This window comes from Vicugna pacos, chromosome 14, assembly GCF_048564905.1.
Source record: "Vicugna pacos chromosome 14, VicPac4, whole genome shotgun sequence".
In the NCBI taxonomy this organism is placed as follows: Eukaryota; Metazoa; Chordata; class Mammalia; order Artiodactyla; family Camelidae; genus Vicugna; species Vicugna pacos.
Window position 1 is genome coordinate 21371639 of NC_133000.1, and position 12301 is coordinate 21383939.

The 12301-nt window shown below is 38.5% G+C and overlaps 1 protein-coding gene across 1 annotated transcript in view; it reads left to right on the forward strand.

Moving 5' to 3' along the window:
• The first annotated feature begins 4374 nt into the window (after window positions 1-4374).
• The window catches only part of SUGT1 (SGT1 homolog, MIS12 kinetochore complex assembly cochaperone), a 37439-nt gene continuing 29512 nt past the window's right edge, over window positions 4375-12301 (forward strand). Inside the window, exons 1-4 of the mRNA XM_006215567.4 lie at window positions 4375-4620; window positions 4722-4779; window positions 10928-11018; window positions 11702-11771. Of these exons, the coding sequence (XP_006215629.2) occupies window positions 4583-4620; window positions 4722-4779; window positions 10928-11018; window positions 11702-11771 (257 nt within the window). The 5' untranslated portion in view covers window positions 4375-4582. The remainder of the gene's footprint in view (window positions 4621-4721; window positions 4780-10927; window positions 11019-11701; window positions 11772-12301) is intronic.

The following is a 12301-nucleotide window of genomic DNA, read 5'->3' on the forward strand; positions in this document are numbered from 1 at the left end:
CAGTTTTTGCTACTATGAATAATCAATATTCTTGTACACGAACATAAGTATTCTTTTCTCTTGGGCATATGCCCAGTGGTAGAATTGCTAGTCAACAGAGTACATGTATGACTAGCTTTAGTAGATAGTATTAAATTTTTCTATTACTCAAGAAGATAAATGAGCTATACTGGTAGCTATAACAGTTTATATTCTCACTAGCAATCACTGGTGCTCCATATCCTTGCCAATGCTTGGCACTGGAAGTCCTTTTAATTTTAACTATTTTGGTGGGAGTGCTTAGTACCAAAGTACATTTTATGGTCCTCAATAGAGCTATTGATGTAGAGCTTTTTTCATATGCATACTGCCCTTTCAGAGAACATCTGAAAATCAATCAATGTAATTCACATTAACATAGTAGAGAAAAAAACAAATGGACATTTCAATAAAGGCAGGAAAGCATTTAATATTGAATGCTTTACTGTTGATGTTAAAACCAAGACATCACTACTTCTATTCAACACTACAGTAGACATCCTAGCCAGTGACAACAGTAAGAAAAACAAAAGGTATAATGATTGCATAGGAAGACATTAAACCATCTTTATTAACAGATGCCAAGACTGTGATCATAGAAATTCTAAAAGAATTTACCAAGTATTAGAAATAATAAGGGAACTTAGCAAGATGATTAGATAAAAGGTCAGCATGTAAAAATCAGTAGGGTTTCGATATACTAGCAACAGCTAAGTAGAATATTACAACTTTTCAATGATACAAAATAGCATAAAAAATACTCAAGAATAAATCTAATGAAAGATATGTAAGACCTCTACACTGTAACCTACAAAACATGGCTGAGAGAAATTAAAGACCACTTAAGTAAATGGAGCAGTGTATTATATTCATGGATTGGAGGAATCACTATTACTGTGTCAGTTTTCTCCAAACAGATTGACCTATAATGGATCCAATGTAAGCCTAGTGAAAATCCCTGCAGGGTGTTTTGTTTTGTTTTGTTTTGAAATTGACATGCTCATTCTAAAATTTATAAATAAATGGAAATAAATTTTACAAAGTAAAGCAAATACAAAGGACTTTTACTAGCCAAGGCAATCTTAAAGAAAAAGCTATAGATTTCAAGACTTATTATAGGTACTGGCACAAAAACAGACACACAGATCAGTGCAACAGTACAGAAAGCCCAGAAACAAACCTATGCACATGCACATATGATCAATTACTCTACGACAAAAGAGGTAAGAACAGATGATGGAGAAAAGCTAATCTTGTCAATAAGTGGTGCTGGGAAAACCAGACAGCTACATGTAAAACAATGAAATTAGAACATTCTCTAATATCATTTGCAAAAATAAACTGAAAATGGACTAAAGCCCTAAATGTAAGACCGGACACTAAAATTCCTATAGGGAAACATAGGCAGAATACTCTTTGACATAAATCACAGAATTTTTTTTTGGATTTATCTTCTTGAGTAATGGAAATAGAGGCAAAAATTAAAAACTGGAACCTAATTAAATCTACAAGGTTTTGCACAGCAAAGGAAATCATAAACAAAACAAAAAGACAGCTTACGGTCTTTTGACAGCTTAACAAGGGCTTAACTTCCAAAATACACAAACAGCTCACATAGCTCAATATCAAAAATAAGAAAACTCAATCAAAAAATGGGCAGAAGACCTAAACACACATTCCTTCAAAGAAGACATACAGATGGCTAACAAGTACATGAAAAGATGTTCAACATTGCTAATTATTAGAGAAATGCAAATCAAAACTACAGTGAGGTATCATCTCACAGCAATCAGAATGGCCTTCAACAAAAAGTCTACAAATAATAAATGCTGGAGAGGGTGTGGAGAAAAAGAAACCCTCCTACATTATTGGTGGGACTGTAAGTGCAGCCACTATGGAGAACAGTACGGAGATTCCTTAAAAATCTAAAAATAGACTTACTATATGACCCAGCAATCCCACTCCAGGGCATAAACATGGAAAAAATGAAAACTCTGTTGAAAAGATACATACACCCCAATGTTCATAGCACCACTATTTACAATAGCCAGGACATGGAAGTGAAGCAACCTAAATGACCACTGACAGATGAATGGATAAAGATTATGTGATATATATTAAATATACATACATACACACACATATATACACACAATGGAATACTACTACTCAGCCACAAAAAAATGAAATGATGCCATTTGCAGAAACATGGATGGACCCAGAAATTATCATACTAAGTGAAGTTAAGTCAAATAGCATATGATATCACTTACATGTGAAATCTAAAATGATACAAATGAATTTATTTACAAACAGAAATAGACCCACAGACACTAAAAACAAACTAATGGTTACCAAAGTGGAAAGCAGGGGAGGGATAAATTAGGATTTGGGATTAACAGATACAAACTACTTTACATAAAATAGATAAACAATAAGGAGCTACTGTATAGAACAGGGAACTACATTCAATATCTTGTAGTAACCTATAAAGGACAAAAATCTGAAAAAGAATATACATGTAAATGTGTGTGTGTGTATATGTAATATAGATATAGATATATATCTGAATCACTTTGCTGTACACCTGAAACTAACATAACATTGTAAATCAACTATACTTCAATTTAAAAAAAAGACTCATTATAAGGCTACATTAATTAAGATAGTGTGCTACAAGATTAGACAGACCAATGGAAAACCTGGAAAGACCACACTCATATATGTGGGTACATCAAAGGTGCCATAAGAATTTAGTGAGAGAAATGGCTAATGAGTCTTTTCAGTAAGTAGGGCTGGGTCAATTGGATATTAATATGGGGAGGGTGGAATGAACCTTGATCCCAATTTCATACATTTCATAAAAATTAATTTGAGATAACTCATAGGCCTGAATGTGAAAGGTAAAATAGTAAAGCATCTAGAAGAAAACACAGGGGACTATCTCCACGGCTTTGGAGTAGGCAAAGTCTTATTTATGATACAAAATCACTGATCATAAAAGATCAGCAAACTCAGTTTTATCTCTATTATTTCTGTAATTCTTACCTCCCTCTCCATCGCTACAATCACTGACCTATTTAAGAGTCACTTTGGCCTGTAATACAGCAGTTGTCTCCTAAAAACTGTTCTTTTCCCTTTAATCATTCTTCCATAGCACAGAGAGAGTAACATTTAAAATTATAAATTTGACCGTTATTGCCTTTTTTTGAGTAAAAATCCTATTAACGGGTTAGCATCATTTAGAGTATCACATCCAAACTTCTCAGCTGACCTCACCTAGCCCTTTATGACCTGGTATTTATCTATCTCTCCACTCAGTCTGCTTCTAGCTTGAATTTTGGCTCTACCAATTCTAGAGTTCACATTATCACTAACATTAGTCCTATTTTATGCCTGAATTGTCTTTTCCATTTCCTTCACTGGTTCTAATCCATCTTCGAGACTGAGAAGCAGGTACAACACATTTGAGAATTCCATCCCTGTAACCTACATTCAGCTAAGTGTCCCTTCTTGACTAGTCCTATTTTCATTTTAGCACTTTCAACAAAATTGGCTTGAATTTCTGGAGGGCATTAACACCACTGAATCCCAGGACTCAAGTTTAGATTTTGGATGTAGCAGACACTCAAGTTCTGTTACTTGTTTATCTCTACTGACAGCTGCTCACTCCCTGTCCTTCCTGTTTCCCCCACTCTCCATCCCGTGGAACTTGCTGGAAGCTTCTGCTATCTGAATTGCACAGATCAAAGGGTGCTTTACTTTCCACCGCCCAGGTAAAGTAAAGCAGCACTCAGACAGCTTCAGGCCACCTTCCACCCTTCAGTGCCGTCTGATGGAGCACGTCTTTCCTCTCAGTCTGTGAAGCCAACTAGGAAGAAAGCCTGGGCCTGGGGAGTTCTGGGGAACGGAACAGAATAGCCGCACCGGAACCAAAAGTGTTCCTCCAGTGTAGTCTCTGCAAAGACAGAACGACTTCCGGTGAGTCTGAGACCCTTAGGTTTCCCAGCACCAAGATCCCGGCATCGACGCGCCATCCGGAAATGGCTTCCGGAAAAGAACATGTAGCCGCGAATGACGGCACGGGCCACGAAAGGCTTGGCTGCCTCCGGGAGCCATGATGACAGCCGTAGGGAAACTGGAGCTCGATGTGCCTTGTGTCATTAACAGACATACAAATGTCCCCAAACGCCACACGTTCCTGAGGGTAACAGGACGGTACCAAGGTCCTTTCGAGCTATCACTCCTGAAGCGCGGGCGCGCACAGGGGGAGGGCGAGCATGAACCACCGCGGCCTCCGTAACCATGGCTGCGGGGGGCGGGGCCTGCGAGCGCCGGTCAAGGGCCAGGGGGCGGGCCGGGAGACTGTGTCCTCCACGGTCCCAGCCCGCCCCGCGCCCGCGCTTCGCTTCCCCTCCCCCCGCTGCACGCTGCGTAGCTGCTCGTTGGCTACTTAGGACGAAAGCTCGGTTGGTGTTTCTCCAGAAGTTTCCCTCTTGGGCGGCGGCAGAGCTGGTAACCTCGGAAGGAGCAGCTCCAGCAGCGGTAGCAGTGACTATTAGGGATGGCGGCGGCTGCAGCGGGGCCTGCGACAGCCCAGAGGTGCGTGTTTTCCCTTTCTCTTTGGTATTTATTTGTATCTGCCCCCGCCCCCCACTTTCCTGGGTTAGTGAGCTCTGCTGAAGTCGTTGTTTCCCCGGCAGGTTTTTCTGGAGCTTCTCAGATGCTCTGATCGACGAGGACCCCCAGGCGGCGTTAGAGGTGAGCAAGCCCGTCCAGCCTCCTTCACTCTCCTTTGGGGAACGCGGCCGCCGCGGCTTCAGGCCGACCCCGCCTCTTCCTAGGCTGTCTTAGGACCCGGGCTGCTGCTTTTCCTGTGTCTCAGCCCTAATATTGACAGCTTCCGCCTCTCCTTTGCTCTGTCCCACGGCGGCCCCGTTAGGCCAGACCCCTGTTCTTGCCCCCTCCCACTCTTAGACCGTTCCTGCATCTTTGCAACTCCGTAGTAAAACCTCTCTCGAGGATATAGATGACATTCATAGTTGGCCTGAAAGGGTTGGTTGGTTTTGTTTGTTTTAAATGGCATTTGTGGCTAGAACAAAAAGTGAAATCTAGGCTTGATGTTTGTTAATTTGGTTTTTCTTTTGACAGTCATCCTTGCCATTTTTATGTGCCAGGCTCTGTGCTGAGTGCCAGTGTGAACTCACACTATTGGGACAAAAACCTTTTCCCGTGTATGCCTGAAAATTTCCAGATGTCCTGTCACCATTCATTATTCATTTGTTTATGGCTCAAAACAATTTCCTGGGAGTTGCTGTGTGCAAGGCATTGATTGCTATGGTTTAAAGTCTTATTTTTCTATTCACCTTACTTACAAGTTACTTTGTGTGCAAGGAAAGGCTGTAAAGCTATAAAGGAAAGCAAAAATAATTAAGTAATAAAAAGAGCCCAAACTAAGAATCCATGATGCAGCGGATCAAAAAATTTAGCCAGGGGTTTCTTGCTTTGAAGCATAAAAAAGAGGAACCTTGTTTCATTGTTATAATCTAACACAGGTAAGGTTAGCAACTCGGAGCAAGAGAACCTTTTTCCTAGCTGTGACTTCTGAAAGAAATCTGCCACATGGTCAGTAGAGTCTCTTGGAGGAGGTGACATTTGAGCAGAGGCATGAGGGAATGAGCTCGGAAGCTCTGAGGAAAGTTGATTTCATGCAGGAAGAGGAGCTAGGATCAAGATCTGAGGTAGAAATGAAGTCGACCTACACGAGGAGCAGCAAGAAAGCCCATTTGGCTAGAGTAGGGTAAAAGAGTAAAAGATGAGATGGGGGGAGACCAGGGCCTAGGTCCCTTAGGGCCTTTCAGGATGGAGTATGTTTTTTGGGTCTGGATATGAAGGCCTTCAGATTAAGTGGTTGATTACTCAGTTGTGCTGTAGTGTCTCCTAGTGATGCTTTTGGGAATCAGTATTAGAATAATGTTACAGGATGCGCTGAGAATTTTTCTCCACAATTCCTTGTGTCAGCTAGATAGCTGTTAATTTTCAGAATGTATGTTAGTCATGGTTCTCTTAAGCCCTATGCCTCCTTTGGAAATCCAGTTTACATAATAATTGCTTTTAAAGGATGTTAATGTAATGCATTTGTTTTCACTTTACATCTCATTTTACTTTTATAATTATTTATTGAAGTGTGATATGTAACACAATTCCGCAGCTGATGAACTTTAAGCTTTACATGTATATATAACACCCATTAAAATATGGAATACTTCCATCCTCAAGGCTTTCTCAGGCTTCTTCCTAGTCAGTATTCCCCTTACCCACCAGATAATCCTGTTCTGAACTCCATCAGTACATCAGTTAGTTTTGTTTGTTCTTGGACTTTATATAAACAGTATCATACACTAGGTACTCACATAGACTGTCGTGCTTTAAACATTATGTGAGATACATCCATAAATTGTGTGAAGTGATAATTCTTTTTCATTGCTGTGTAGTATTCCACTGTGTAAATATAGCACAATGTATCTGTTCTAACAGTGGACATTTGGGATATTTCCAACTGTTAGCTAGTATCAATAAAATCACTGTGAATTTTCTCGTATATGTATATTGGTGAACATGTGCATTTTCTTTCCTTTGGGAGTGCATTTGTTTTTCTTTCTAGGTGTGGAATTGCACAGTGTAGGCGTGTGGTTAGTTTTAGTATACTCGTCCTTTAAGTGTGGCTCTTGGACCAGCAGCATCAGCATCACTTCAGAACTCATTAAAAATGTGAGTTCTTAGGCCCCACCCTGGATTTTCTAATAGTACATATGACTCCTGTAGACCAGTACTTCTTTTGGCGGAGGAGGGAGAGTGGGGTGATTAGGTTTATTATTTATTTTTAGAGGAGGTACTGGTGATTGAACCCAGGACCTCGTGCATGCCAAGCATGCACTCTACCACTTGAGCTATACCCTTCCCCACCAGACCAGTACTTTTACCCTTCTATTTTACAGAATAGAAAAACAGACCCAAAGAAATCCAAATGATTTGTCATAGAGATGTATACAGCTGTTAGAGGCAGAATAGGGGCCTCAGGACATGTGTTTCCTGACTCTTAGTCTAGTGCTTTAGGACAGTGGTTTTCAGAAGTGTGATGCCCAGACCAGCTGTAGCAGCAGCACCTGGAAATTTGTTAGAAATGCAGATTCTTGGGACCTGCTGTAGACCTGAATCAAAGACTGGGAGTGAGGAGAATGATCATGATAAGGACCAGCCTGTATTAAGAGGAAATGTTCTTTTTAAAATTTGAGATGACTTTCTCACAGAGGTAAACAGGTAAATGTTAATTACTAAATAATTGGTAATAATGAGTAGTGCAGAATCTTGAGAAGTGTCTGTTTCTCCCTAGGTTTTCCCAGGGTCTGGTTTTATAGTAGCTGTTTTGAAATTGAGGTCACTTGGTATTACATCAGTTAAAATGTCACATTTTTATATGTCTTTTATATAAGTCTCTATATTCCATCTAGGAATAAAGAGAAAATGTTGATATCAAGTTGATTACATCTTTCATTCAGTAAACAATGTACATTAATGGCAAATCTGTACTGGGAGCTAGTGATCCAGAGGTAAAACATTGCAGTGAGGGAGTTTGCAGTCTAGAGAAGAGACAGACAAGTCAACAGATCATTAAAATACAAATACTGTAGTGGAATGGTGTATAAAGTACACTAAAGAACACAGCAGAGTAGAGACTAATGGGGGAAGTCATAAAAACTTTAGAGAGGAAGTCTTAATGTAGTAGACAGAGAAAACATACATGTGGATTATGAGAGTCTTTTGAGGCCCAGTATGAGTGGTGGTTAAGAGCATGGGCGCTGAAATCAGACTGCTTGGGTCCATGTCCTGGTTTCAGGACAGTTGTGTAAGAGTTTCTAGTATCATTCTTCTGGATCAGGTTTCCTGTCTGAAAAATGGGACTAACTAGGATCACTTGAAGGGTCATTATGCAGATAAGTAATGTAAGGTACAAAGGTGAGGCCCCTGAGGTAGGCATCTTGTAGATTCTTTGCTTTCTAGATTCTAGCCATACTGGCTCTCTTTCTGTTACTGAGACATGTCGAGCTCAATCCTGGTGCAGGGCCTTTGGACTTTTGCCTAAAATGTACTCTCTGTTGACCTATCTCTTGTTTTGCTTGGAAGTGTTCATCATTTTAGATTTCATCTGAATTGTCACCTTTTCAAGGAAGCTGTCTTCTCTGACTACCCTGTCTGAATTGGGCCCCAGTGTAAGCTTCAAGAGAGCAGGGGTTTTGTGTATCTGTTTATCACTGTGTTCTCAGTGTAGTCCCTGGGATGTGGCAGGCACTCAGATGTGTTAAATCACTCCTACGATAATTCTTGGAACAACTGAGGTGTATTTTACTAACAGGGAGGCTGAAGCTAAAGAGATTAACTTACTCAAGGTTTAGAGTTTAGAAGTGACAAATCTCTGGGTCCAAGGCATCAAAGTCATCTTCTGGAGGAGGATTGGGAGTGTAGGATATAATTAAAGGTTTGGGAGCTGACTTTGAAGTAGTTGGCCATGGATAGCTTTCTTGAGAGTGGAGCTGGTTAGCATAAAACGTACCAGTTCTGCATGGTTATGTGGTTTTTCTCTGGCAGTGCTTGGTAGTTCAGGAAGGGAGATGGCTTGATATTCTTACTTACCCATGACTGGGGATTAGCTGTGGCTAGAGGAAAATGGAAAGTGGAGTCAGGTTGAGATACCCAGATCTAAAGGCCTTCAGACATTAGGTCAGCCTGAGCGGTCTGCTTTTGCTTTTAATCTTAACAAGTTACCATTTTTAGGAAGCATTTTAAAAGAGCCTAGAACTTAAAAAAATTTGGAAATTAATTTTCTAAAATCCAAGTCTTAGATGATTTTAATGCCTTAAAAAGGAGTCTCCCCCCTTTTGTTCTGTTATCAGAGTACTTCCTTTACCATTATCTTGGTAAAGATTTCAGTGCAATTATATTTTACAGTTCATCAGGTTTCTTGACTTCTGAGAACTATAAATTGCTTGACTCTAACACAACTCATTTTATGTGAGAAGTACTATATCTTTGGATATGTTCTGTGTAAGTTTGCAGTAAATAGCTTTTTTGCTGCTATGATTCAAATGTTGGCACTGAAGTCCTTGCCTTTTGAGATACCTCCCTTTAGTCCCTTTGTCCTCTAGCAGCCAGCATCTGTTGTCCCAGAAACAGTAGAATGCTGAAAACATACCACAAATCAGATGTAGTCAAGACAGCCACAAATAATTAACTTCCCTTTTTTTTTTATTATGTTGTATATTCTTCATTCAAAATAAATTCATTATTTTGTTCTATTCATGACTTACACGTTGATGTGTCAGTTTGTTTTGAGTGGTTTTTGGGTAACTTTTTATTAGCAGCCTAATAAGTCAGTTGCTTAGTTTATTTAACTGAATCACCATAACTGGTTCTCCTTAATCAGCAGTTGGTTTGTGTTTTCAAAGGTTATTTGCAAGTTGGTTGTTTGAAATTCCGAAGTTTATTCCTGAGTCTTTAAGGAATATTTTATTCATCTTTGAACCGCCAGTGTCTGGCCTATGTTTGTTCCATAATATGCTTTTAAAAATACTTTTTGAATTGATGATCAAGATAGTATTATAATCTATAACAGCCTTTTAAACCCATAATATACCTGTTTTTACTGAGGAGATACTGGAAATTTGGTTTTAAGATATATGTGAATATACGTAAGAAGCTATCAGATGTTTTCAAAATTGAAAGTTTAGTGCAAGATGGTTTTTTTAGCTTGGGAATTTCAAAATATTAGATACCATTGTATTAATACAAATATTAGGTGGTGTGTGAAAGAAACTTGGAGTAAAGAAATTTTACAACGAGGCAGTGTAGCAGTTAAAATTCGATTTGGAGTCTGACAGACCTGTACTTGAATCCATCTCTGGCATCTGATTTTCATTAGATCTTGGTGACAGGGCAGAAGATGGTAAAAAGTGGTTTGGATTTTAAGTATAATGGATTTTAGGCATATGATTACTAAGTGTATAGTATTGCTTTGTGAGAACCACACTATGAGATTCAAGTGAAGTCAATGACACACATGTGACTATTGAAGTAATTTTACCTGTTAAGAAAACTACCAAATCCTTAGCGTGTGTGGGCAGTGGGTGGGAATCAAAGCCTTCCTGCTTGCCTGCATTTGTCCTTAGCCTCACTAATCGTGCTCTCTCTTCTTGCATCATTATTTTTCTAGCTACCACTTACATACTGTGACTGCCTAGAGTGGCAGAAGTTTTGATCTCTCTGTTAACTCTTGATCAGTTGACACTTGTTAACTCTGAGGTATTGTATCTGGCTTTTGACAGAATGTTGTAGTTTCTTAGGCCATTGACGAAGGAGAGGAGAGGGCCATGTAAGCTTGATTATGTACTTATTGGTTCCATTAACCTCCCTGAGCTCTAAATTTAACTTCCAGTTGTTTTTTCTTTTTAATTGGACAGCTTCACATTTTCTAGGCACCTCAAATTCTGCATGATCTTTGAACCTTCTCCAAATTAGAAGGAGAAAAATCAGTGATGGTTAGTGTATAATATTTCAACTAAACTTCAGAATAAATGAGGTGATGATGATTACCATTTATTGAGTTCCTGCTGTAGGCCAGGAACTGCTAAGTACTTTACATAAATATTACATTAGATTGTGGGCTTTTGAGGGGAAAAGGGAGGAGAAGGGGGGGATATTGATCATCTTGGAAAGAAAAGCTCCAAGCTTGTTTCCCTGTTAGATCTTCCAAATAGCTTATGATACTAGGTTATTTGATTTAAAATCATGTTTAATTAGAATTCAATGGCTTTTGAGTAGTGTTTATTGATACTCGGCATGTTTGTATTTGTAGGAGCTGACTAAGGCTTTGGAACAGAAACCAGATGATGCACAGTATTACTGTCAAAGAGCTTATTGTCACATTCTTCTTGGGAATTACCCTGGTAACTTTTCTTACAAAGTATATTGTCCCTACTTTCTAAGTTATTTACAAATTTTGCTCAAGATACAATGAATTGAATAAAATAAAGATCATCTTCCAGGATTTTTAACTTGGTCTTTCATACAAGGGAAAGTAGCTGAAATGTGACAAACATCATGTTGAGCATCACCCATTTAAATTTTATGGGTGTCCTTTTTTTAGTGGGTGTAGAATTTATACAGATTTAGTTCATGGTTGTTGGATATGTTGACAAAGAATAGCATCACATTTACTGTTTTAGAGAGTATTGAAAATTCCCTTGTTTGTATTTTTTTTTTTACAAAAAGAATGTATTTCTATATTACTTCTGTAATTTAAATTATTCTGGATAGGTAATCTGAACAGGGAAAAATTAAATACCTTGAGTCAAATTACATAAATGATGTTAATGAGAAAAGATGAACTTTATGATGCAGAGCTTTATTTGTTGTCTGAAGAGCTCTAAGAAGGAAGCTAAATACTATGTCATTAGGAAGGTATGAAGGTAATGTTTACTTCAGTTGTATAGATTTTCTTAATTTAAAATCATTTGTCCATTTCACCAGCTTGGAAGCTTAATCTAAGATTGACTCAAATTTTGCGTGTAATACTTGTTGGAATCCATAAGTAACTGACTAAAAAACACTTTTTTTTTTTCATATACAGATGCTGTTGCTGATGCAAAGAAATCTCTTGAGCTTAATCCAAATAGTTCCACTGCTATGCTGAGAAAGGGGTATGCAGTAACTGCTCTTGTGGGGTCTGGACTGTGGATAGTAGGTGTTTAGTTTGTTGAGTGAATTAATTGTCAGCTTTATATAAATAATAATTCTATTTTGGTACATTTTGTAGCTGAGATAGAATTCCATTTTAATATATTTTATACTTCTGTAGTAACTACAGTGTGTGATAGGAGGTATATACTTAGTATGTTTAAAGCAGTGATGATTAAAGTGACTGCAAGGTATAGATGAAACTGATGCATTTCAGGTCCCTTTTTTGTTTCATCGTTTGGAATTTACTGTATTGAACTGACTAGAGAACATGTATTCCTCAGCCAAGCTGGGCAGGCTACATTTAATGCCATGAAGACTCTGTATCTGTGTATTTTATATCCCAGCTTGTTTCTGTTGATAAGTGTGAGTTTATCCTTTAAGTCAGAAATTTAATTCCATAGTATAACTATTTTGAAAAAAGCAAATATATACAATTAAAATCAAGAAATTCCTTCTGAAATGAGTTCCAAAGTGGGATTTTAATGGAAAT